Here is a 27,517-nt window from a genome sequence, read left to right as displayed (position 1 = left end):
GAATAAAACGTTTTATTTAATTAACGGAAGACAATATTTTAATCTGATATTCAATATTCTGTGCAAAGCAGCTTAACTCAGATTGAGTGGAACCGAACGGTCAATATTAACGAATTCGGCTTGATGTGACTTCCAAGTAAATGTTCAATATCCACTAATTTTGGACTAAATGTTGTTGTTGCGGCGGTCTTGAGTAAGAAGATGCATCCATACTCAAGTCTCTTCACTTCCAAATGACTATTGCGACCTGCATTCATTTCAAGTTACACAATGCATTCAAGCCTTGTACTCCCTCTACAGTTTTTACTCCCACACTTCCTTCCACTATCGAACTGATGATTCCTTTTTGCCTCAGGATGTGTTTTTTCAATTGACCCCTTCTTTCTGTCAAGGTGATCAAAAGTGTCTTGTTTCCGCAATTCCGTTTGGTACATCTTCATCAATTATTCGATCTACCCACTTAATCTTCAACATTCTTTTGTAGCACGACATTTCTAAAGTCTGTAGTCCTTCCTTGTCTGAACTGTTAATCGACAACGTTTCACTTCCGTACAAGACTGCACTCCAGACATATCCCTTCAGTAAAGTATTTCTGACACACAAAATTATATTTGATATGTTAACACATTTCTGTTCTTCAGAAATACATTTCTTTCTATTGCAAGTCTTCATTTCATATCCACTCTCCTTTGGCCACCGTTAGATATTTTGCTGCCAAACAGAAACTGTCACCTATTAATTTTACTGCCTCATTTTGTAGTCTAATTCTCTCAGCATCACCTGATTTGATTAGACTATATTTCATTATCCTTATTTTACGTTTGTTCATATTCATCTACTAACTTCTTTTCAAGACACTGTCTGTTCCGTTTAACTAACTTTACTGTCTCACAGATTTATTTCTTATTCTTTAATTCCCTCCTAAATTGCTCTTTCGATATTTCTTTTTTCCGACAACTTATTATATATATAAAACTTCTGCAATAGGGAGGGAGATAGGTTACCAGCATAGCAAGATAGTTCGCAGATTCAGTATTAAATTAAGTGTTCCTACGTTCCTCCGGAACCCAAATTAATCTTCCTCAAGGCCATCTTTACCAGGTTTTCGATTCTTCAGTAAATAATGCCTGTCATTATTTTGCACCTGTCATAAGTTAGCACTCGCCTTCTTTGTTGTTGGAAATGTTACTTTCTTCTTGAAGTCCGAGGGTATGTCACCTATGTCCTATATCTTGTACACCAGTTGGAATAATTTCACACTGTTCAATTTGTGAATTAAGAACACCGGGTAAAAATATTTTTTAAGTCTCAACATGACCACAATAATGTATTTTTGTACACCATAGACCAAACTACTGCTAACCCTATGACTATTAATTGTGAGTCGCACCTGTTTCTTTCTATGACCTGAGCCACCACAGAGAAATATTCTAATTGTAAAAGCCCCGCTTCACGAAAATGCCTAGCCATACAATTCACACCCACCCGCTAGTTTAGGCAAATACTAACAGTTTTCCGGCGCCTAGACAGGCGCAGTTACATCCTCGAAGAAAAACTACACTGCTTTGTATGCCTTCATACAACCGTTGTAATTCGAAGGTTGTATCAGTGCTATAATGTACTATACGCACCACCCCTCAGCATAACTATCCGCTCACGAAATTCCAGTGGCGTTTTATTTTATTACATTTAAACTACACTGAATAAAAAAATTACATAAAATGAATATGCTAATGCGCTACTCAAAGCATTACAAAAAACGCAACTCTTAAAAGAACAGTTACTTTAGGAGATGGATAATTACGAGTTCTCCTTTGGTGTGATTATTTACAGAGTAAAAGCTGTATTTGCCTTCATCTTATTTGTCAAGATCATTCTGATCGCCCACGAGGAATATCGAATGAACCGACAGCTGTCTGTTGCCATGCCTTGAACTCGCAGCGGACGTATGTATGCAAATGTAGGCACACGGCAGCATGCTTACGATTGCTATCTGAAATTGAAAGTTCGAATGAAAATTTCTTCTGTCACGCAGGCCTTACAGCAAGCAAGAAGAATAATCTCACGGTTTCTCTTATTAGATAATAATTTTAACAGTATTTAGAGGTTGAAGCTGTAATTAAAACTGCTATTGTGTGAATAGAAGTATTATGCGTCTGCTGTTGGAATCTATCGAAACTACTCGCTGAGACTTCGAACACGTTTAGTGAATGGTTAAGTTACGTTCATAGTCAATACGAAAACATGTGTGCTTACATTGAGATGTGTCTTTCACAAGTCCGCGAAATTTGGTGTTTCGAGTTGTGCACAAAATGTTCAAAAATGGAATATAATAACAAGGAATCCGAAGGAATGCTACGATTTAACTTGAATGTGATTCCGATATCTTCAGGTTAATAAAAATGTGAAGTTAAAAAGAAATAAGAGTTAAAAGCAAAGTTTTTTCACCACGGTATATTCGTAGCACTGTTCCACAAGTACAGAAAAATTTGGCTCCTTAGATCCTTTGCAGTTGGCGTCTCTCTCTGATCTCGCTAAACACGTATGGTCGAAGACAGCTTTGCATACTTGCGTTTGCAAAACTGACAGAAATTCACATCTGCTTTTACGTGTTAATGCACATAATGGAGTAATTCACTGTACTTTATTAATTTGAAGAATTATTTTACAAATTCTCCTGTCAGCTAACGTCTTTCTTAAGTAGCAAAAATTTGGATGCTGCTCTAATTGAAATGTTAAATCTCTTGCGGTTAAGAGATGGAAACTTGCAGGGGTATACTCAGAGTCAGGAATGTATTTCATGCTGGGCCCCTCTCTCCTTGGGAAACGGACACATTCTTTTGAGAACGCTAACTGGGCCACATCGGTTTGGAAATTGAATCAGACCACAATAGTCTGTAGTGGAAACACCGTGACCGAATTCAAATTAATCTGTGTGAACACACCGTAGTCCTATCTAAAGTCTAAAATATTTACCGTATTACAGGTGTCATAAAGTCAAGGACACTTTAATGGAGTAAAAGTGTGTCTGCACGTTAATTTTTAATGTTAAATCTCGAAACTACTAAAAGTACGATCAAGGAAGAAAAGAACTAACATATCATTGTAATTTTGTAGTTAACATTGTAACACGCTGATTTCTAATCTTATCTTAGCACTAAAGCTATAACTCCATTCCATGCAATTCCATTTCATACTTGCCTTAGTACTAAGGTTGTAGGAGAAAGCTCCTGCTTTCGAAGCTCGAGCTGGCCCAATATCTTCCTGTTATTAATGGTATGAACATGACAATAACTGTGGTAGCTTGTTTGTGACAATATTTAGGACACGTACAACGCTCTGTAGCACAAACATGCAGATTTCTAGTCGTGTCGTGGAGTCCCGGTCAGGCACCCACTGGAAACGCAAACTCGATGGAAACCGTGTTGCGCATACACTCCTCGTAGTTTATTCCTAAAATGGCGTTTTTCGGCGTTTCATCATGAATTTCTTGCATGAATGTTTTTCTTTTTCTATTCAACACTGCGAGAGAAGGGACGTGATACTCTCTATTTTTATCTTTTTTCTTAAAACAAAATACGAACGAAGATTTTGTTTTCTGTGTTTTATGTGACATTCCATCTTTCCCTTCACCTTCTTCTCTTAAATTTAAATTTCACTAGCAACAAAACAATAACTTTTGTTTCATTTTCCACAAGTAAACGGTCCCTTGTGACGCAACCGCTAAACTTGATCTTCATGTCAATATGAGACAATTCAACTACAAAGTAAAGTACATTTGTGAGAAAAATGCTATATCGGGCACTCTGAATCTTGTATAATCTGCTGCAAAGCGCTAAAACAAACAAGGACACTAATTTATTTACGTGAATCTGTTCTCTACCAGCTATTGCACAGTAGGAGCTAAGTATTAAAAAACTAGTGTTAGGGGTACCGCGAGCACAAATTACAAGATCTTCAGGTAGGATGGGAACTCTACTGAACCTATATGTGCGTCCTTTGGCATGCTAGGAATATTCGTTGCAGGATACAGTTCAAAAGATACTTCGGTCACATCTGACAGTAACCGTTGACACTCACCGGACTTTGAATCTACGGATTTCATTCCTTTTCGATGGGCAAATTCAACCCTGTAAAGAAAAACAATAAGTGTTATCGATGATCTCTTAGATAACTAGAAAACTGATGTGCTGTTAATCAGTAATTATTAATTACTGACTAATGAAAAGTCTTACTGAGTGCAATGGATAACATTTACGCTGTCTTATTGTGCTGCGTTGTGCTCAGTAATTCGTCGTATGTAAGGAATGTATTTCTTAACAATTTTTCTTCTTTAGGGGCAGCAGCGTAATATATGTCTGATGACGACATGATTATTAGAATAGATGCACCAAAATAGCTGCTTATTATAACAAATCTTTATTTACGTCAAACTGTTTCGGCATTTATCGCCATTTTCAAGCACGACCAGACTGAAGTGACGTCCATATCACGTCGTTAGTGAACTGTCTTATAACTGTCACTGTTTTAATGAGATGGTAAATGGCGTAATATATTGAAAATAAAATGTTAATCACGGTAGGACAGGAGTTTCACAGTTCCACTGTTACGACGTTTTATTTTCAGTATTTGCGTCACTTACCATCTTATTAAAACAGTGACAGTTGTAAGACAGTTCACTAACGACGTAATATGGACGTGACATCAGTCTAGACGCACTTGAAAATGGCGATAAATGCGGAAACAGTCTGTCGTAAATAAAGATTTGTTGTTATAAGCAGCTATTTTTTTGAATCAATTCTAATAAGAATGTGTTTCTATTGCAGTGTTGGTGTTCTTCATTCGTTGTTAGTAACACACCACCTCCACTTTGATAGTTTTTGGTAGAACCTGTATGCACGAAGTAAAGTGTTAATAACGGTACATCATATTTTAAGAAAGCTTGGTTTTCCAAATTTTTTTTCAACAGCTATATAGCCGGTACAGCTCCAGTTCATGTTCTTCATTCATTAAAATTGTATTTCCAGGACTATCTATTTCATACTCATAAAGTCAATCATACGTGCACTAAATTATGTGCTTCCATGACTCTCAAGATCAGATTAACTGTACTGTGAACTGCTGAGTTCGGATAATAAGTGCATCATGGGGTGAACTCTGAATAATTTCACGTAACGTGTCGAAGCGGATTACCTATACAGGAGTACTTGCCTTGAGGTAGCCTCAGACCACGCGACGTGTGTTGGTAATGCAAACGAACAGAGGGAATATTTGAAATGTGGTACAGGTCAAAACGGACACCATGCAGAACGCAATGTATGCTTTGTTCACTGTCTGATGAACAGTTTTAACCTGATATTATGCTTAGGCTGTTATTAATTTTGTCTGAATTAACGTTTCACCCAGAAGAGATGGTCCAGCAAGATGTGAGGGATTATTTCTGCAAGAAGTGATTTTTCATGCTTTCAAGACGGACATTTTGCAAATACACATCTCAGGTTTGCCGCCCAATAGCATTGTGTAAGTCGCGCAAAATTTCATCCAAGGCCCTGTTCGACATCTTCAGAGCCGAGATCAGAGCATTTCAGAGTTTTGAGATTTTAGCCGTAGCATCGTCCGGAAACAGTCACTTCAAATGGTTCAAATGACTGTAAGCACTATGAGGTCATCAGTCCCCTAGATTTAGAAGTACTTAAACCTAACTAACCTAAGGACGTCACACACATCCATGCCCGAGGCAGGATTCGAACCTGCAACCGTAGCAGCCGCGTGGTTGCGGACTGAAGTGCCTAGAACCGTTCGGCCACAACGGCCGGCGAAACAATCACTGCCCGCGTGTCGCACTTCGACTCCCGGCAGAGAGCGATGTTGTGGTCCAGTCAATAGCTGGTTCCAACTATAACACATTCTCCGCGCATGCGTGGTTCCTGCTCGTGGCCTCGATAAATTTGCATGCCGCTGCTCGAAAATCATTGGTCACGTCTTACAGTAGTAGCAGTCGTAAGGACCTGAACATGACCAAAGTCCTTTCAAAGATGTGATTCTTCAATTTCTTCAGGCGTATTTTATGACGAAATAAATCTCAGGTGAACAGCCTGGTATGAGTGTGCATAGGACACAATAATTCGGCAATCGACCACGTTCCCATCATCAGGTGCGCTGATGTACTGGCCGGCGATGGGGCGCCCCCATGTATATATAGGACAATCCCCCTCCCGCTCCTCCCTCAGGCGCTTCCCCCCCCCCCCCCCCCCCCCTCACCGCGCGCGGGCGGTCCAGGTACAGCGTCCGTTCTCCCGCCGTCTGGACGCTGCGTCCTAGGTTTTCACGTTCAGGAGGGTCTGCCGGGGCACCGCTCTCGTTATTCTTCCTTCCTCCCACGAAGTCCGTACACTCTGGGAAATATGCCGCTTATCAAGTGCAGTAGTCGTATCACTACGCCATCCGAGCACACTCCCTGGACCGACAAAAACTTCTGATTTTTTGCTGTCTACATTCTTATTAGACAACATGAAGTATGGTTTATACGGCGCCTGAAAAATAATGGGAGAGAAATATTTGAATTGCGATTTATTTCAATGAAGATCAAACCCGAGGTGTTAAAGTTGGAATGAATGTCAAGCTAAATGTTAATGTGCATCAAAAATAAGTTTTCTCCTTATTTAAGAGTGCCTTTAAATCTCGCTAAGCTCAGGACTGCCCAGATAGGCCTATTCTATAATGTAGGTTCGTACAGCCGCCGTAATGCTCGCTCACCTATAGCCGCAGAGACGAATGTCTAATCGAGCGCATATGTAAACTTGGAGCATAAATTTCCAAAGTTCTTAAAATGAGTCAGTTGCACACCTTCGAATAAATATTTATTTATACGACAGTTCTCTTTAACAAAACAATCACTGCTGTATTTCAGTTCACAAGACATGACTCCTCAGCGTTTAAATAAACTTAAATCTACGATTGATTCCGTAACGGCTGGAGCGCAAGAATAAAATTAGATCCGCTCCGACAACACGTCTTTCTATTCCAGTACCTCAAGCCGCATTAAAAAGTATTATTAATCCAGTGTCAAGGATGCTGTATCAGAAAAAAGGAGCATTATTGACTACACAGAGTTTATTCCCGCAGTCACTTTCTTTCGTTGCCGCAAATACGTTAATTCTAAAATTCTGTTAACGCAGCTGATATATGCAACCCACCTGAAAATAAACACATTACTCATCTCTTAGGTCGATATGTATCATAACATGGTTTTGCAAAAATTCTCATATGCCGCCAATGGGAAGTATAGCAGCACCCAGTTCAGTTCGTTGAACTAGAACCTGTGCTGCAAAACGCTGTTAACGCAGCTGATATACGCAATCCATCTGCAAATTAGCACATTTCTCATCTACTAAGTCGATTTCTGTCATAGATTCGGCACAGATTTTCATATGCCACCAATGGGATGTATAACAACACCCTGTTCAGGTGATACTAAAGGAACTCGCAATACATTTTGACTGCTGTAGGATCGTCAAGTGAAATATGTATCACAAACCTTAGGCGGGACATACGACGATAATAATAACAATATTCTCGGTTCCTAAAAGGTTATTTATTTCTGGTTCGAATATACAACTAAAGTTGCGAACAGTAAGGGATGATGGGATTATTCTGTGAAATAAGGGGGAAGACCGCATGACATTTAGAAGTTTGGGCTAGTATGGGAAGCGTGCTTGTATAGCCAGAGTGGAAAGGCGACCGCTCGCTATAACCGGAAAATCCCGGTTCGAGTTCCGGTCTGACACAAATTTTCATATCCCATTGATGGGCAGTATACTTAAACTCAGTATAGCTGATACTAAAAGAACTCACAGTTTAGCGAGTATATGTCGAAAAATATGTCGAAGGCTGTATCATCAAGTAAAACACATATATTTAGGAAGGCTTCAAAAACATTATTATCAAATGTAAACACACTTATATGTTACGCAAAGTACATGTTAACTGACAAGAAAATCAAAGTTTCACTTTACGACATGGACAGTAAGAGGACGTTTCTGAATAACGATCTTCCACAGAGTTCTGCACTGGCACCGACTCCTTTCTGTCTGTTTACTGCAGACACGCCACATACCTAATCACGTAAATTTGCGTACTCGGATGACTTGGCCATCGCATATGGAAGTAAGAATTTTAACGACATCGACAAAAGACTGAATGCAGACCTGAAAGTAGAGAACTCCAGAACTCCTGCTACTTCAACAGGCACCTACATCCAAATGATAACATAAAGACTTGCACCATAATGCCCCTTAACAATAGAGATATATAAAACTACAATTAAGAATGGCCAACGTATCAGTCATGAAAATAAGCCTAAATACTTGGGAGTGAAATAAGATCGCACATCTAGAAGAAACAGAACAGTAGCTAAAATTCCGTAATACTGCCCTGTCAAAAATGACTAGAATGACGTGGGATTGTGGAGCTAGTGAACTGAAGAATTAAGAACTAGACCTCGTCTACAGCGTGGCTGAATACTCTTCGCCAGTCTAGATAAGAAGTGCACACGTAGCTAAAGCGAACGTCCAACATGGAGACAGGGAACTCAGGGCCACCCGAAGCGTTTGGTTCCCAGTCCTAGCAAACATAGAGCCCCTGAAATTAGGCGATCACAGATAGCTACACGAACATACAGAAAAATCCTAGACGACACAGAACTTCCTATACAACAAGGCCTAGTTCCTACGAACAGACTTAAATTCAGGTTACCTTTATGGAAAAATTGGAAAAATGGCGAAGAACTGCAAAGCTCCGACTGAAAGACGCTTGGAACGAACAATGGGCTATAAGTGGACATGAGAATTAATTTGGTGGATCACCCCCACAAGAAGATCGATGGATTGAACCTACCGAGAAAATTGTGAACAGCTTTGAATCGTTCCAGAATGATTGTTGGTAGATGTAAACAGATGATAAACAGGTGGGGCCTATCTGTCGGTCTTTAATATGAGAGCGGTGAAATTCAATTGGTGGAACATTTACTTGTGTGTGAAGTGCATGGTTACAAGTATGAATTGGACACACACCGACTCTCTGAAGTAACCGCAGAGTGACTCAGTAACATCTGTAATGTTGTATTGTATAATGCCGTATAGAGCTGTAAGAATATTGTAGTTAATATGTTATTTGACGTTTGCCATTGTAAATGCCGAACGACTAAATAAATGAAATTTGGGACTTAAACAATGCTATTCGGAGGCAAATCCGAGCGGTGTATCCACAGTTTCTGTAGAGTTTAGCAAAGAGGAAAAATGAGGGCAGGTGGTGGCGAGAAGTGAAGCATGCCCGTGTAATGCAACCGTTAGGAATACTCCCTACGTATGGAAACGGGTTCCGGCGTTTAAAATATCAAGAAGATTTACTACTTTTAGAATCATGCTGAAAATTCATCAAACTTGAAAGTCGAGTCTTCTTACTAAGTTTGGTCTTCTTACGTGCAGTCGACAAAACAAATCTATCGGCAAGGAAAACAGAAAAGTCCCACATTGGGCATTCTCGGCGTGTACATTCACGGCCCGTTAATATCCGTGTTGAGTTATAGCCGCAGAGTATTACCACATCAGCAAGACATACTAAACATAACATTGGAAATTCTTCTTCGTCTTCTTCTCTTCGGGTATCGGTCGAAATTACCTTTTACGGTAGCCATCGTTGTCGGGACCTTCCATCAACTCTTCTTCCTTGGCAGTTATACTTTTTAGCTATTAAGGGGAGTCTGTCACTCTCCATTCTTTCTAATGTCTATTTCATTTTCTCCTATACTCTACAATTTTATCATTTCGACTAAAAATGTTTAGTTCTTCTCTAATATCTCGATTCCTTAGTCTGTCTTCTATTGCGCAGCTTTTAACTCGTCACAGGAATTGTATTTCTTATGCCTGAATGCGGCATTCTTGCTTTCTGCTGAACACGCAGATCTCGTTTCCATAGAGCAGTGTGAGGACTCAATAATATTGGAAAATTTAATTCTAGTGTCTTTCCTAGATTTGTTTTTAAGATTTGTGACAGTTATTCCATATACCTGGCTAAATTTACTAAACTTAATTTAGATATCTTTGCTGCAGCCATATCTCACTTCACATCCTAGGTACTGGAGTGATTTACTTGCTCTAGAATCTTTTGATCTACCACTAGTTTGGTTCTAGTGCGTTATTTCCCCATGAAGGGCACTACCATAATTTTTTCTGTTGATGATTTCTGTTGATAATTTTTTCTGTTGACATCTCCGTCTCAAATTTCGCAATTTGTTTAAGTAAGCAAATTCCTTTCCGAAGGTCCTCTTCTTTATCTACTAGGATCACTACATCGTCAGCATATAGTAAGTTATTTAAAAGAGTCGTGCTGTCTTAGGTATAGACCTGTTTGAAATTCTGTTTCCCACATATGCATTATTTAACATATGTAAATCTTAAACAAAGTTGGGAGATACATCAGCCTTGTCGTACTCGTTTGTTAGATGGTATCATTTACTAAAATGTAGTCAATCGTTGATCTAATACCTCTATCGGCCAGTGTGTATTTATGTCTCTCTCTTTTCTTAAAAAGGGTGTTTGTTATTTTTAGATTATTGTAAGTGGCAAAATATCTTTTATTCGTTGCTTGTGTGTTTCCTGTTCTGGCATTGAAATCACCCATCATAATAATCAGATCAGTAGCACTGTACTTATTCAAAGTCTTCTGCAGTTCTTCGTAGGAAGTTCTAGACTCATACTTTTTTTCTTCTCCTGGTGCATATACGCTTATGTGTTAGCGTTGTCTCTTCTCAGTTGGAGTCTTAACATGAGTATTCTTTCATTTATGTATGTGCAATCTTTGATCTCTCTTTTCCATCTCTTATGCAGGTGTAATGCCACGCCTTTGCTTGCTCTTTCATTTTGTTCGACTCCGCTATAGAATATAATGCATTCGACTACACATTTATTATGTCCCTTTTTCATATCAGTTTATGATTGCTACAGTATCGATATTCATGTCTTTTAGTATATATGCTAGTTCTATCTCTTTTTTTTTTGGGGGGGGGGGGGACAATTCCTCCGACATGCCAGGCTGCTACTTTGATATCCGCCCATCCATTTTAAAGGCTAAGGGCCACTTACCTAAGGGCCCATGTGGTTGCTACCCACATCCTGCCAAGAACTGCCAAATGACCAGTCTAGCATGGGTGACCTTTCCAGGGGCGCGGTTTCCGCCAGCAAAGCTCAGTGGATCAATCAAGCACACAAACGTTCCCACCAACGTTAAAGTGGTAGACCATGGGAGGACTATTGGAAATTAACGCCAGTTAAACGCCATACACGGAAACATAGGATGTCGATAGTGATATATACTGATCTGATCGGCAGCGCTTGATGAGCACATGAAGTTTATTCTCGAAGTAAATTTACAGATCTCCTGGGAAAATAAGTTAAAATATATAGCGTAATGGGCCTGAATAAGACGTTTAAATTCTGTCAGCCAACAATTACTAAAATCCATTGGACGTGTCTAACGATCTGGAATAGATAGAGAGTTACGAAATTGAACGACCTTCCAAATGAAAGGACAATCGTGGAATATGGTTTTCCAACGAGAATTATGGTTACTTTCTCTCTAATTTTCAAGGAAAATAGAATTCAGTAATTTCAGTGGTCTGCGGGTGTGGAACTACAGAAACCGGTTGACTATTTACGTTCTGCTTTGACACGGTTTTTAATTTAGGCACAAGACACTACTACCACTGAAAATTTCGATTTTGAACGTAGAGTTTTCTAATGTGAGACAGTTAGATACTGGTTAAAGTAAGTGATCTGGCCTGCTGAGAAGTATCAGAAGTCACTTCTTACAGCGCCTAAGACGTAGAACATTGACAGTAAGATCATTATCAAGCTCGAAATTCTCAATATTCGTTTATTCTAAAAGTTCGAAAAATGTCATATTGTCACCATGAGCTGCCGGTAAAATATTTTATTTACGCAACCAGTTTCAGTATCTGACCATGATGAGGTTCTTACGTAACAAACAAACTAATACATAAGTAGCATTACAGGCTTACAACTGTTACCAATCAGTTACCTGGTATAAATATTAACAACAGTAGACACGTAATAAAATGTCACATACATAAAAGCTTTCACAGCATTATGTTAGGCGAAATATAAAATCAGTATCGTCAGATGATAAACATAGACTATACAGTGAAAATAAAAATTACACCATAAAGCAATGAAGTGCCTGATCACGAATACCATAAATAATGGTTCACATTTGTACAGATTTGCTTATTATATAAATTGTAATATAAATTACGTCGTCAATTGGTAACACCTGTGCTCAGTGGTGTATTCATTCACGTTATAAGTGCAATCGGCGTTAATGCTGTGAACAGATTCGCACAACATAGCACCAACTGCACAGCTGATCACTGTTTATTGGTAAAAGAGAAGATGGTCACAGATGGCTATCTACATCGATAGTGACTGATAACTTACTATTAATAACCAGTGTGCCGTCATGTGACAGTCGTAATAGATGTTCTATAAGTTGCATCTAATAACTAGTGTTACAATTACAGTTGTGGTGTAGCGGCACTACCATTTGGGATAGGAAAAGTCAGTTTTGGTGCAATATTTCTGAGCACGCAAGTTACAGCCAGGCGTGGGCCTGTTTACAGTGAGTTACGTTCACCAGCAGTTGCAAAGTAAAATAGAGGCCACAGGGGCGTAGAACCGCCGGAAAAAGTATTCAGCAGTTTGCATGGCGCAAGTCACAGGCAGAAGGGGCCCACTAGCCAACCTAAGTGTTATGAGTACGGGATATGGAGCGGCACATTTAGCGAAACAGAGACGCATAGCTGCGTATGAATAGGTACCGGTTCACCAACAGAGCACTCAAGTGTGGTAGCTCTCCTGGACGGCAGGGCATGTCAGACCACTGGCTACACGCAGCATCAGATGGGGCGCCAGCGTTCCAGTCCACAGCGAGTCGCTGGTTCGACCCTCTGAGGCCAACACAGCGACTGCAGCCAGCCAGCGGCGGGCCACGCCACAGCTCACTACTGCAGGCAGACTTGTTGGCTCCCAACACACGCTGGCAGCATCCCAAGGCGAGGGCCGCAGATTCGGACTTCGGATGGCAGGCGCTTGTTGTCACCTGCGATCTGAACCACGATGGCGAAGAAGCGTGCAGTGGTACGCCTGCGGCTCCCGGCTAACAGCGCTGAGGCGGCAGGGGCGAAGACCGCTGAGTCGACTACTGGCGCATCCTGGAGTCGCGGCCGTACAAGGCCAACACACAACAGTGCGCTGCAAAGGTTGCTGAGGCAACCATTCTGCGCCAAGCCATTTTGCAGACAGTGAAGTGGTGTCCTCAGCATTGTGGAACCTGGTGACGCGGACCGAGGGGAACACGGCACTGTAGTTGGAAACAATAAATCACTTGGAAAGCTTGGACAAGTCTTAATATGGTGCCTTCTATCTCTTCCCGCTACATTTGGTGTTGCTGTTACATTTGGTGTCCGAAGTTGCCACTACAATGGTGACACAAAACAAAATACGCAGAAGTAATGGCCTACATGTACTCATAGGCACGAGTATTGCTTCCATCATACAGTAACCTTTATGAGACAGGCTGTCAAACCAGTCTCAAGACCTAAGACCAAAACAACAACAATATATATAAAAGTATTCTCTAAACTTTAGATCGATTTCCCTCTAGAAACAATTTTCAAAACTGCATGGAGCACAAAATAAAAATGGTTCAACCTCTTAACTTCTACCTCTGACCCCCGAAAAGCAAGCACTTTTCTTGGGAGCTTACACTTATAATATATGAATTTGGTTAATATTAAATGTTATTTGCAAAGCCATAAAGAGTGAAAGGAACCACTAAAAATCGAACTCAAAATTCGAGTCAGCACCATATCCTTAAATTTAAGATTACTTCACTGTTAGTATATATAAGCTCCAATAAATTTAATGTAGTATCGATTGATGTTATCCATTTTTGATTCCAGATAACCCCTTAAGGGCTACACTGTACTCACAGGCCCTTGATAAAACCATAATTACGGGCGCCATTTTGTTTTTGTTTCTGTATTGAAAATCTAAAATAAAGTTCAAAGTATGAACAATTATAATTTCCAAAAAGATCCTTTGTATGACATTTAATTGTAAAAAGAAAAGTTAGCAAACTTTGCCTGTTTACTTACTCATTTGAATGAGATCTTGGCCTCATCACCGATTACAGTTATAACTTGAATGAGTACCATGCCTAGAACAGTTTTATAGATTGACAATGTAATTTACATTATAATGACGGTTAAGTCAGAACAAATGTGAGCCATTTACGTTTATATGATATGTGGTTCTCGTGATGAGTCACGTTACTGTGTTATGGTATACTTACACTCCTGGAAATTGAAATAAGAACACCGTGAATTCATTGTCCCAGGAAGGGGAAACTTTATTGACACATTCCTGGGGTCAGATACACCACATGATCACACTGACAGACCCACAGGCACATAGACACAGGCAACAGAGCATGCATAATGTCGGCACTAGTACAGTGTATATCCACCTTTCGCAGCAATGCAGGCTGCAATTTCGCATGGAGACGATCGTAGAGATGCTGGATGTAGTCCTGTGGAACGGCTTGCCATGCCATTTCCACCTGGCGCCTCAGTTGGACCAGCGTTCGTGCTGGACGTGCAGACCGCGTGAGACGACGCTTCATCCAGTCCCAAACATGCTCAATGGGGGACAGATCCGGAGATCTTGCTGGCCAGGGTAGTTGACTTACACCTTCTAGAGCACGTTGGGTGGCACGGGATACATGCGGACGTGCATTGTCCTGTTGGAACAGCAAGTTCCCTTGCCGGTCTAGGAATGGTAGAACGATGGGTTCGATGACGGTTTGGATGTACCGTGCACTATTCAGTGTCCCCTCGACGATCACCGGTGGTGTACGGCCAGTGTAGGAGATCGCTCCCCACACCATAATGCCGGGTGTTGGCCCTGTGTGCCTCGGTCGTATGCAGTCCTGATTGTGGCGCTCACCTGCACGGCGCCAAACACGCATACGACCATCATTGACACCAAGGCAGAAGCGGCTCTCATCGCTGAAGACGACACGTCTCCATTCGTCCCTCCATTCACGCCTGTCGCGACACCACTGGAGGCGGGCTGCACGATGTTGGGGCGTGAGCGGAAGACGGCCTAACGGTGTGCGGGACCGTAGCCCAGCTTCATGGAGACGGTTGCGAATGGTCCTCGCCGATACCCCAGGAGCAACAGTGTCCCTAATTTGCTGGGAAGTGGCGGTGCGGTCCCCTACGGCACTGCGTAGGATCCTACGGTCTTGGCGTGCATCCGTGCGTCGCTGCGGTCCGGTCCCAGGTCGACGGGCACGTGCACCTTCCGCCGACCACTGGCGACAACATCGATGTGCTGTGGAGACCTCACGCCCCACCTGTTGAGCAATTCGGCGGTACGTCCACCCGGCCTCCCGCATGCCCACTATACGCCCTCGCTCAAAGTCCGTCAACTGCACATACGGTTGACGTCCACGCTGTCGCGGCATGCTACCAGTGTTAAAGACTGCGATGGAGCTCCGTATGCCACGGCAAACTGGCTGACACTGACGGCGGCGGTGCACAAATGCTGCGCAGCTAGCGCCATTCGACGGCCAACACCGCGGTTCCTGGTGTGTCCGCAGTGCCGTGCGTGTGATCATTGCTTGTACAGCCCTCTCGCAGTGTCCGGAGCAAGTATGGTGGGTCTGACACACCGGTGTCAATGTGTTCTTTTTTCCATTTCCAGGAGTGTATATTTTCAGGGTATAATTCATGTTTTATATTCTGACGATAATGATTTTATATTTAGCCTAACAGGATCCTGTGAATACCTTTATGTGATCACTTAACATTTTATGTCGTGTATGTTGTTGTTAACGATTACATCAGCTCACAGATTCGTGACGGTGTAAGCCTGTAGTGACACTTATGTATTATTTAGTTTGGTACATAGAAACCGATGATGCTTAGACGACAGAAATCGGTTGGATGAATATACTCGTAAAATGTGACCAGTAGCTCAGCTCAATGCGGTAAGATGACATTTTTCAAATATATAGAGGCTATAGGATATCTCCAGAAAATATATTGATTTTAAAAGTATTAAATTTCAAGTTTTTGAATGTATACACTTGTGGGCCTTCAACATATGAAGCTGAGAAGATATTGCAAGAATATTCATATTATTACAATCTTCCCAAAGTACTATTTCTATTCCCTATAATGAATTGTCTTTAAACCGAGCAGCGCAAGTATGAGGCTATGTTTCTGGCGCAACATGGCTCGTCCCTAATACGTGATACCTTGGGTATACTAATGCGTGACAGCATTGTATATTAGGGCACGCTATCTCTTGTTAGGACAACTTGAGCTTGCCACCCTCGAAGCTGCGTTCAGACTTATATTTTTGCTAACTTGTTTAACAATTTTGTGGACTTTGTGAAACCAGCTGGTAATGATCTTATCATGATAATGCGTACATTTATGTGATGGACAAAGCAGGACAATATTCTGGAGAATACGGCGCAAATTGTGGCTGGTTATTTTGATCGATGGGACTGGGACATTCTGTATTACCCATGACACTTTCCACTCTTCAGGCCTTGTGACTCCACTCTTAAGATGAAGGAAACAGCTCACTGCATTCGCATCGGAGCTGTTATTCACGTGGCAACAGGCCACTCTACTTGAACAATCAAAACAGCGGGCGCTGCTAAGCATGTTCTGCCACTTCCACACCACTGGCAACTGGCTATACCCACTGCTGTTAACTACTGTGAAGGACAGTAAAACTTTGAAGCATGTATCTATTTTGCTTAAGTCGTAAATAAATAGTTGCATCTATCATAGTTCCAACCCTCGCAGTGAGCTAATTTTTGATTACAGGGCTATTTGGAGGGGCCAACTTGAGAGCAGTAACAATGGAAAATGATGCAAACGGTCTCCAGCAAACAGGACCCTTCTCGTGCTACAGTCATACACTTGTAGACAATGATTATCAAATACGCAAGTATTCTGAGATTAAAGACTTAAACAACGGAGTAAATGTGAGGCCAAATGGAATGCAGTCAGCTCCCAAAATCAACGTGCCACTTCAGCATCCACCAGCCCAAGTAAAACCAGCACGTTCCGAATGTGTTAAGTAGCTAACATCGACTCCATGCGGGTATGTTTGAAGGAGTTTAAACAGAAGAAAGTAGTGTAATTGAAAAAGGCAGAAGCGAACGTTTTGTTCTTTAAAAAGAAGACGGGAACACCATAGGTTGTATAATCATCCAGTCATTCAGAACCTAATACAAATTTAATTGAGGGCAAGGCTTGAGATATGCAGTTTGAAGAAAACACTGAATGCATATTCCGCATTGGTTGTTTCTCTTAAGAGTAACAAGAGAAATAGGCATAGAGTGTGAAATGCTATCCATGGGTTCTTGAAGAATACTAAGTTGAAGAATAGATTTTGTATGCCCTGACTGCACTTCTTTTGCACAAACAACGCGGAAGATGTTGGAGAAGCAGTAAGGAAGGGAAGATTATTGTTATAGGATTTACCTGTTCTTTTGTTAGTCGATATTAGGCTTTATTGTTTTCTCTTATTGTCTCTTATGAGGACATAATTTCTGTTTCGTTTCCAATAGACTTTTTTGTGCTTTTTTGAAATTAACAAGTTTTAAATTTTAAGAAGAAAGAATTCAATAAAGAAAATTTAAAGTATAATGACTTTACGTAGATTTCCAACTGCCAAACATACAATTATATCAAATACTATAATATAAAGTGAAGTAAGGTGAGACGAGGAATATTGCACATCAGGGATGTGGCTAGCCTGATATCGATCCATCACTGGGATCAATTGCCTGCCACATCCGACGAGGCATGCAGGCATTTAGCGTCCGAAAGAATGTCTCATCGTCCTCGAGACTGTCCCAAGTATTTAACACGGTTCCACAGTCGATCAGGAGCACAGAACATGGGTCTTACGTCAGACAATGTAAAGTTCATGTGTCACTTCATTTTGGCCCACAAATTTTCAGTGGGAATAAAATCCGGCGCTGGAACAGGCCAGTCGATCAGCTCGAGGTCTGCCTGTTGCGAAACTAGCGCTGAAGGTTTCGGCTGGTGTGAAATAATCAGTGGTCCAGATGGAACTTGATCAATCCATTGGGATAGCGCGTCGTCACACTCGGCGCCATAGTATGTACCATCATGTGCACATACTGATCCGTGGCGAGGTGAACCATAAATTCCATGAAGTGCCCCTGCTTCATCTGTTGATATCGACCCTGCAGCCAACAAGCGGATCCTCATTCACTGACCTAAATATTTACTCAATCGAAAAGGTGAAGTAGTGCCACTCACGGTCTACATTCAATTTAGGGAAAGAAAGCCTACAAAGTTTGTGATGATTAAAGAGGGCCTCTTTATTAGCAGCCTCGCGGACTCTAAGGGCAGAATTCCATAAGTGGTTGGGAACCGTTCTCGAGCAGCCAGGGAAATTGGTCTCATTCTGGAGCTGGACGGCGCTCCACAAGGGTGTGAACTGACACGGTGTCTTGCTGCGACGTCGTCACCTTTCCTAAGCTCGATCCTCGAATCCGACAAGTTATCCCTGTCTCGAGCCACTGCTTTACCCACTTCTGGGCATTGCGAGGTTGAAAGCCGCACCTGGCTTTCGCCCCTTGCGCACTGAAACCACCATACTAGACGAGTGCCACTATGCTGTTTCTCGTGGCCTGTGTTTGCTGAGACATCCTGACAGCAAATGACTGCCATATATCCGTGTGTGAGGCAGTGTGTTATCACGTTCGTCATACCTCGGCTATGTTCGTGCTGCGCTTGCAACACATCAAGAAACAGTGCAATCTACTCGTATATGTACATAAAATGTAAATGTTGCTTTGTTCTAAATCTTAAATCCGAACGTTCTTCACCGATTGCTTTGAAAATCTGTCACAACGTTGCATTCGAATACACGAGTGTTTTTATGCACCTATTGGAGTGCCATACGAAGTACAATATATGAACATACATGTAATATGTAAAAGGAAATGTTGCTACACAAAATCTCGAAAATCTCGTGACCGATATAGGTCAGATTATTAACAGTATTCTAGTGAACATTGATGCACGCGTAGGCTATACAGGTTTCAATAGAGTGAATCCTCTATATCACGTTTGCTAAGGGACTATGAATTCTGAACACTGTGTGGAGGATAACTCTATAAAGAGGAAGACTTCCAACTGATAATTATAAAAGTCGAGTCAAATTTTTCTGTAAGTCTACAACAGGAAAACACAGTAAAAGATAAAAATTAAGGAGGAGCTAGCTGCAAACAATTTCAGTTACTTTAATGAAGAACCCGTAAAATGCAACTGCAGTCGAATTTTCGCAATAATCTATGAACTGTCACAAGTTGAACATCGCATATCTAGGATTTTCTGAAGTAGCTAAGTAAACACGTTTCCTTCGTATTTCTTCTGGATTGTATTAGAACCATTTATTGCTCCAAATGAGAAAGTTGTGCTACTTTTGCGTCATGAAGTTTATGGGCCATCATAAACTTCTGAACGTTTCAAATCCTTCAGCTGCCTTTGTATCTGAGGGCACAGGTTCATCTTCCACCTCACTATCACATTGTTCGGGCCTCAAATGCCTTTATTAATAGGGAATTTATCCCCATACCTTCGCCCTTTCCTGCCAGTCGCCGTCGTCATCGTCATTCTGCCCTACTCCTAATGGTTACAGACTCTGCCATGGAAATACTCTAAAAATAACTACGGCCACATTATGCAAAACGCTGTACAAATGTACATGTATGGTATGTGTGGCTGTGTTTACTACCGTTGGAACAATAGCAAATGATCGAAAGCTATTATGAATGCTATTTCTTTTAACTGTTTCTATGCTCCACACATCGATTCGTTATACAGTGGAGGAGTAGTTGCCTTTCCCTCATTTTACGCATTGCTCCATCCCGGAAACTCCGTTATTGTTATAAGTTTAGAAAAAATATCCTTGAGCAAACAAGTGTCATAATCAAAACAACCAGTTGAGCCACAATTCAGAACAGTAATAACATAATTCCGTCGTAGCTACGTAAGTGGACAACAATTACATAGCTCTCATTTGTCAGAAATTTTTAATTCAAATGAACGACTTTAAAAAAAATACACTCATTCCCCTTCGATTTACAAGCGTTATTCCATCCTGTGGACGTGCGTGGATTGATGGAAGGAAAAACCCGCGTATATTGTGTAATAGGTCGACGTGAACGTGACTGCAGTCCCAAACTTGCACGCTTCAGGCGCACCTCAGGTGTGTCGTGTAGTAGAAGCACTGTGTTAAACACACAGTGCAGATATTCACCATTTGCTCACGGGAAAAACGAAAGAATAGCTCAAATGAGACAAACGACAAGCACGATGTGCGTCACATCTCACATGACTCGGGCACTGACGCTGAAGTATGTGTCTCGCTGAGCACGGCCTTCCGGGGCCAGTGCAGATCCACAGATAGGAAAACGATGCATCTACACAAGTGGCTTACACACTATAAAGAGGAAAATGATTGGTTAGGGTTTCCAAAATACGAGCATTACAGGGAAGAAATCGTTGTATAGAGGAAACGTACTAAAGAAGAAGCTTCAGCATAGAGTATGAAAAATTATACGGAGTAACGTTATAAAGAAGTTTCACTATATGTGTTTATAATATATAAATAGATATGGTATATTTTAAGGGGGGATGTCGTTATCAATAGTTTTGAAAAATTGTAGTCTGTTGTACTTCAAACTTTTTCGTGCTACTCTAATGAACACTCAGTCCGAGATCCGGCGTATATATCGAGGGAGAACATTGTTACCAAAAATCTCGAAGGGTTCTTGATCGATTTACTTCACAGTTTTACACGATACACTTATAAATATTGAGAGAGAGATCAGCTATACATTTTTTAAGCGGCAATGTTGTATTTCTGTCTTATCGAGTTATGATTATAACGCAACCACACGGTCTGAATATTTCGGAACTTTGTAATCCAACACACTCGCAGATTAAATGTATGCGAAAAACAGAACCAGCAGCTGAAGAGGTCTTCCTCATATCAGTGATGCCAACCGATTTTGGTAAAGTGACTTCCGTTCCAAAACAGGCTATCGTTTACAATATTAATAAACAAGGCTCAAGGTCAGAGAGACGAGTAAGAGGATAGAGGAAGAGTGGAGGTTATGTGCACAGAGAGGGGAGGAGGAGATGGACAAAAAGGGGAGGAGGTGATGAAAAGAGAGAAGGGGCAGGAGCAGCGGATGATAACTGTGTTATAATGTATAAAGGGTGCTCGGAAATTCCGGATACAAACTTCTAGAACTTGTAGAGGGGAGTTAGTACATAATAATTTTAATATCACACATGTCCGGAGTCGCGCGGGTTTAGCCGAGCGGTCTGAGGCGCTGCAGTCATGGACTGTGCGGCTAGTCCCGGCGGAGGTTCGAGTCCTCCCTCGGGCATAGGTGTGTCTGTTTGTCCTTAGGATAATTTAGGTTACGTAGTGTGTAAGCTTAGGGCCTGATGACCTTAGCAGTTAAGTCCCATAAGATTTCACACGTATTTTTTTGAACATGTCCGGAAATGTCATCCAAGGATGCTACAGAGCATCAAAGTTATAAGCTCTGGCGTCTATAAATTATGCATCAACAGGATGATTCCATTACAAAAAATGGTTCAAATGGCTCTGAGCACTGTGGGACTTAACATCGGAGATCGTCAGTCCCCTAGAACTTAGAACTACTTAAACCTAACTAACCTAAGGACAGCACACACATCCATGCCCGAGGCAGGATTCGAACCTGCGACCGTAGCGGTCGCGCGGTTCCAAACTGTAGCGCCTAGAACCGCTCGGCCACACCGGCCGGCGATTCCATTACAAACTTTCAATTTGAGATAAGGGTCGCTGGTTCGGAAACGAACGAATCGAAAGCCACAAGAAGTGATCCGGCCTTCGAACTTATTTTGCATTCCAACGGTACATTTTCAGACATGAGCTCCTAGTGAAAACGTTATCACATAGATCGCCGCTACAACCCTTTGAAGCGTGTAATAGGAACTCTGAAACACAGCGCACAGGGCAGAGATATTAGCTGGCCACACAACCTATGAGCTGCCATCAGCTACTAAAGATTCACGGACGATCACGAAAGTCGGCCCTGGTGAATAAACTGGTAGCCTGTGAGGCGGCATTAGCGGTCGCTTTCACGCTGAGAGGCGGTCGGGGAAAGTGGCGAGAGAAGCGCCGTGAAAGGCAGTAGGGGGGGGGGGGAGAGGGGGGAGGGGCGTCAAGAGATCCGCCGCGCTGAAAGGCGCGCCGCGTCTGAATTCTTCATGCGGCCTGCTGGAGGTACCAGGAAGTCGGTGGCCGGCCAGCAGGGAGCGGCCTTCAGTCTCCACCGACGAACCCCTGCACTCCGTCTCAAGTCAACTACCTCACGGCCTTCAGTGGTTCTGGGCCTTCGACCTTGGCCAAATGATAGGCTTGCAAGTAGTATTCGGGTAAATACCTGTTGAAGTGCATTAGCAAGCGAGAAGTTGGGGTGCTAAGATGGGAAACCACGAAAAACCTAATTCCTCATCGATAAAAGACTAATTTATTTAAAATAATTTTCCGAACTGTTATTGTGAATTTCTTTTAACGCGTGAAAATCGACAAACACAAATAAATCCAAGAAGATTATCAATGATGACCTCAGATGTTGGGTCCCATAGTGCTCAGAGCCATTTGAACCATTTTTTTTTCTCGAATTTTCAACAAAAGCCCGTACCGAGCTACTGAGCATCTCTCTTGCAGAGTCTTCCACTGGAGTTTATCGATCATCTCCGTAACGCTTTCGCGTTTACTAAATGATCCTGTAACGAAGCGCGCTGCTCTCCGCTGGATCTTCTCTATCTCTTCTATCAACCCTATCTGGTACGGATCCCCTACCGGTGAGCAGTATTCAAGCAGTGGGCGAACAAGTGTACTGTAACCTACTTCCTTTGTTTTCGGACTGCATTTCCTTAGGATTCTTCCAATGAATCTCAGTCTGGCATCTGTTTTATCGACGATTAATTTTATATGATCATTCCATTTTAAATTACTCCTAATGCCTACTCCCAGATAATTTATGGAATTAGCTGCTTCCAGTTGCTGACCTGCTATATTGTAGCTAAATGATAAGGGATCTTTCTTTCTATGTGTTCGCAGCACATTACACTTGTCTACAGTGAGATTCAATTGCCATTCCTTGCATCATGGGTCAATTCGTTGCAGATCCTCCTGCATTTCAATACAATTTTCCTTTGTTACAACCTCTCGATATAATACAGCATCATCTGCAAAAAGCCTTAGTGAACTTCCGATGTTAACCACAAGGTCATTTGTATATATTGTGAACAGCAACGATCTTACGACAGTCCCCTGCGGCACACCTGAAATCACTCTTACTTCGGAAGACTTCTCTCCATTGAGAATGACATGCTGCGTTCTGTGATCTAGGAATTCTTCAATCCAATCACAACTGTTCAAGAAACACGGCATTTACCTGGCAACCCGTGTCTATGGCCCTTTGAGTCTCGTGGACGAATAGCGCGAGCTGGGTTTCACACGATCGTCTTTTTCGAAACCCATGCTGATTCGTACAGAGTAGATTTCTTCTCTCCAGATAAGTCATTGTACTCGAACATAATACGTGTTCCAAAATTCTACTATTGATCGACGTTAGAGATACAGGTCTATAGTTCTGCACATCTGTTCGACGTCCCTTCTTGGAAACGGGGATGACCTGTGCCCTTTTCCAATTTTTTGGAACGCTACGCTCTTCTAGAGACCTACGGTATACCGCTGCAAGAAGGGGGAAGGGTTCCTTCGCGTACTCTGTGTAAAATCGAACTGGTATATGTGTTGTACATGTAGAGACAAATAAAATATTAGAATATCAGAAAAAATTTGATGATACGTTTAAGAGAAAGAGCTTTAAAAATTGAGAATATCAATAACATGTTGGTCCACCTCTGACCCTACGCTTATACAAGCAGTTATTCGGCTTGGCATTGATTGAGAAAGGCATCGGATTTCCTCCTCACCGATTTCATGCCGAATTCTGTCCAATTGGCGCCTTAGATCGTCAATATCCCTGCTCATAATGCTCCAAACTTTCTCAACTGGTGAGTGATCGGGCGACTTCGTTGGCCAAGGTAGGGTTCGGCAAGCACTATGACAAGCAGTAGAAACTGCCGCTGTGTGTACTCACCCATTATCTTGCTGAAGTGTTTGCCAAGGATGGCTTGCCAAGAAGGGCAACAACAAGCGGTGTAGAATATCGTTAATGTATTGCTGTGCTGTAAGGGCGTAGCGGATGAAAACCAAACAGGTCCTGCTATGAACAGAAGTGACTTCCCATAGCATCAAATGGTTCAAATGGCTCTGAGCACTATGGGACTTAACATCTGTGGTCATCAGTCCCCTAGAACTTAGAACTACTTAGACCTAACTAACCTAAGGACATCACACACATCCATGCCCGAGGCCCATAGCATCACTCCCAGTTGTCAGGCAGTATGACAGACGAAAGTCAGATTGGTACCCCACCACTGTCTGCGTCGTCTCCAAACACGTCTTCGGCCTGGAAACTCATTGACTCAAGTAGAATTGTCTTCAGAGATGAGTCCCGCTTCGAAACGAGCCTCTGTGACCAAAAAGGTGTGTCTGGAGACTCCCTGCACAGCGCTGGGATACCAACCTGAGCGTCGCCCGCCATGTAGCCTGACAACCATGGATGATGGTCTGTGGTGTCATCCCTGTTCGTAGCAGGACCTCTTTCGTTGTCATCCGTTGCACTCTTACAGCACAGCGGTACGTCGACGATATTCTACGCAGCTTTTGTTGCTGTTCACGGCAAGCCGTCGTCGGCTTACATTTCGGCAACTTAATGTCCACCCGCCCATGGCGAGAGTTTCTACTGGTTTTTTCCGTGCTTGTCAAACCCTGCCTTAAGCAGCAAAGTTTCCGGATCTCTTCCTAGCTGAGGATTATGGGCAGGCACCGCCAACCAGCTCGGGAATTTGACCACCTGACGCGCCAACTGGACAGTATTTGGCACCATATCCCACAGGAGGACATCCAACATCTCTATCAGTCAATGACAAGCCGAATAGCTGCTTTCATAACGGCCAGAGATGGACTAACTGGTTACTGACTTGCTCAATTTGTGAAGCTTTTTCTCGTGAATAAATCATCCATTTTGCCTAAAATTACAATAATTTTTTTGCCTGACATATTTATATCGTCTACAGTTTTCAGTCCCATTCGGATAAATCTTTCGTGGTGCCTCGTTTCTTCGTCTTCGAGTGCAGTTAACACATCTGTGAATAATTATGAGCAGAACAGCTCTGAATACCCAATGGACAATTATAAAATAACGTGAATAGAAACTTTACATAAAACACGGAAACATTATTTGAATTACCATTAGTAGGTAACGACTGTCTTATCAAAAAGACTCAACGTGGAATATAAGCAGAATGTAGGTCTTTCAGTCTAGTTCTGTAAAAGGGTGTAAATGAAACTGAACAATGGCCCCAAATAAAATAGTAAGCCATAATATTGAACTTACATTAATCCTGAGTAGAAAATAAATTACACAAAATCAGCACAAATAGTATTCATAAATGAACAACTGGGTTCAAATCCACCAAACACGAATTACTATGTTATTCACAGACGGGAAACGGTTAGCAAGTCAAGTTATCCAATTCGGAACCGGTAAACTCTTTACATAAAATTTGGGCTAACAGAAACCTAAAACACCTAGAACAAAGACACCTATAATGCAGCTGACAGCTCCAACTAACTGTTCATACAGTCGACACAGTGAGACGCTTACCAAACAAGTACAAAAAGCGCCATGACTACAGCTCAATAACCCCACTCTGCCCATGAAGTCTGTAAACATAAGGTACCGGGCTACGTTCCAAAGGCGTCTTTCACCAAACTGGAGGAACGTGCTTCTCGGGTGTGAGAACTAATTGAACAGTAACTCACGCACTCGTTTAGAATTCCAATTTCGGCAGTAGCTCTTAGCGTTCATGCTCGTCATGACCGGCACCACTTGGCCTTGGATGGCCGTCCTCCAGTTACTGGCTATAAACGGCTGAGAGAGAGCTCATGCACATATCGCCATTAAGTCGGCGGTGGAGGGCGTGCGTGTCGCATAGTGGGACGCGAAGGAGGCGGTCACTTAGGTACGCAGGCAAAGAGATCAGACTGCACTTTCGACAAGATATCGAAGTACGGCACATGTCACTTGTAATCAAATGAAGAGTGGATATATCAAAGATTATGACAATTTTTCACAAAACGTGTCTCCAGTGCTCTTATGTTCTCGATACTCTGTTGTATGTCCTTAGATTTTTTTCCAAGTCTCAAATCATGGAGAAAATGTTTCGAACATTCATTACTACATGGTGCATGGCCTTTGTGGTGAGCAGTACTTAAATCTGGAGCTCCAAGTGCATTGCGTCAAGATCTCTATATATTCGGGGATTGTTTTTTTTGGGTTACAACAGAGATTTTACAATTTTGTGAAAACGAAGACAGCTACGCAAGGCCTTTGTTGCGCAAGATTTACACAAAGTTGTTGAGCCGACTAAAAGTATGAACCTATTCCACGCAATTCCACTGCAAATAACTGTAGCTGAGGATTTGAGCGGAATGTTTTGGTTGGCGATTATGTGGGAGTGAGTTAATTTTGGCAAGAAACATTTACCAAACGTAAATGAATTCATCAAAAATTTACAAAATGGAAAGTTGAGAAGAAGGAGTAATTTTTGAGAACGTTTGTCATGGAAAACACAGTGGCATAGCTAAAACACTTTAACGTGGTTTAAAATCAGTCTTGACGGAAATAACATTTTTATCTGCAATGTTACTTGGTTTCGGTCAGAATGTAACAATCTTCCGAGATGTTATACCATGCTGGAAGGTGGTGGAGATGAACGGAGCAGATATTATGACACGACGAACGTAATTTTAGGAGTTGAACTCTAGTATCTTGTCCAGCTATAATCCTTGATAAAATGGACACGAAACATAAATAAAATAAAATTTCTTCCAGTACAACTCTAACACAATCTGATCATAAATATCACTCCAGTGACAGTAAGATTGTGGACAATAAGAAAGCATCGTACAACTCATAAATGGGCTCTTAGTCCATAAATCAGAATAAAGCACAAAACAAGAACCAACACTCAGTGAGAACAAAATAATACCACACCCGAGACCCTCAGACCTTGCAAGAGGGCATACATTCACTCAGAATAAAGTCCGCCTCTACTTCGTCTAAACATTCCCTCCATCAGCAACTCATCACTGCTAACAGTATTAGCAAAACAAGT

General features: G+C 41.9%; 1 protein-coding gene across 3 annotated transcripts in view; it reads right to left on the bottom strand.

The window, feature by feature from the left end:
• Nucleotides 1–27,517, bottom strand: part of LOC124625492 (GTP-binding protein Rhes-like) — a 447,213-nt gene that overhangs the window by 206,679 nt on the left and 213,017 nt on the right. For 2 of the 3 annotated variants that reach the window (XM_047149175.1, XM_047149174.1), the window contains exon 2: nucleotides 4,081–4,130. The exons of the other annotated variant lie outside the window; for it this stretch is intronic. In XM_047149175.1, the coding sequence (XP_047005131.1) occupies nucleotides 4,081–4,105 (25 nt within the window). In that variant the 5' untranslated portion in view covers nucleotides 4,106–4,130. The remainder of the gene's footprint in view (nucleotides 1–4,080; nucleotides 4,131–27,517) is intronic. 3 annotated transcript variants of the gene reach the window in all.

This window comes from Schistocerca americana, chromosome 1, assembly GCF_021461395.2.
Source record: "Schistocerca americana isolate TAMUIC-IGC-003095 chromosome 1, iqSchAmer2.1, whole genome shotgun sequence".
Lineage (NCBI taxonomy): Eukaryota > Metazoa > Arthropoda > Insecta > Orthoptera > Acrididae > Schistocerca > Schistocerca americana.
Note: the sequence above shows the minus strand (reverse complement) of the source record. Positions and strands in the feature narration are given on the sequence as shown.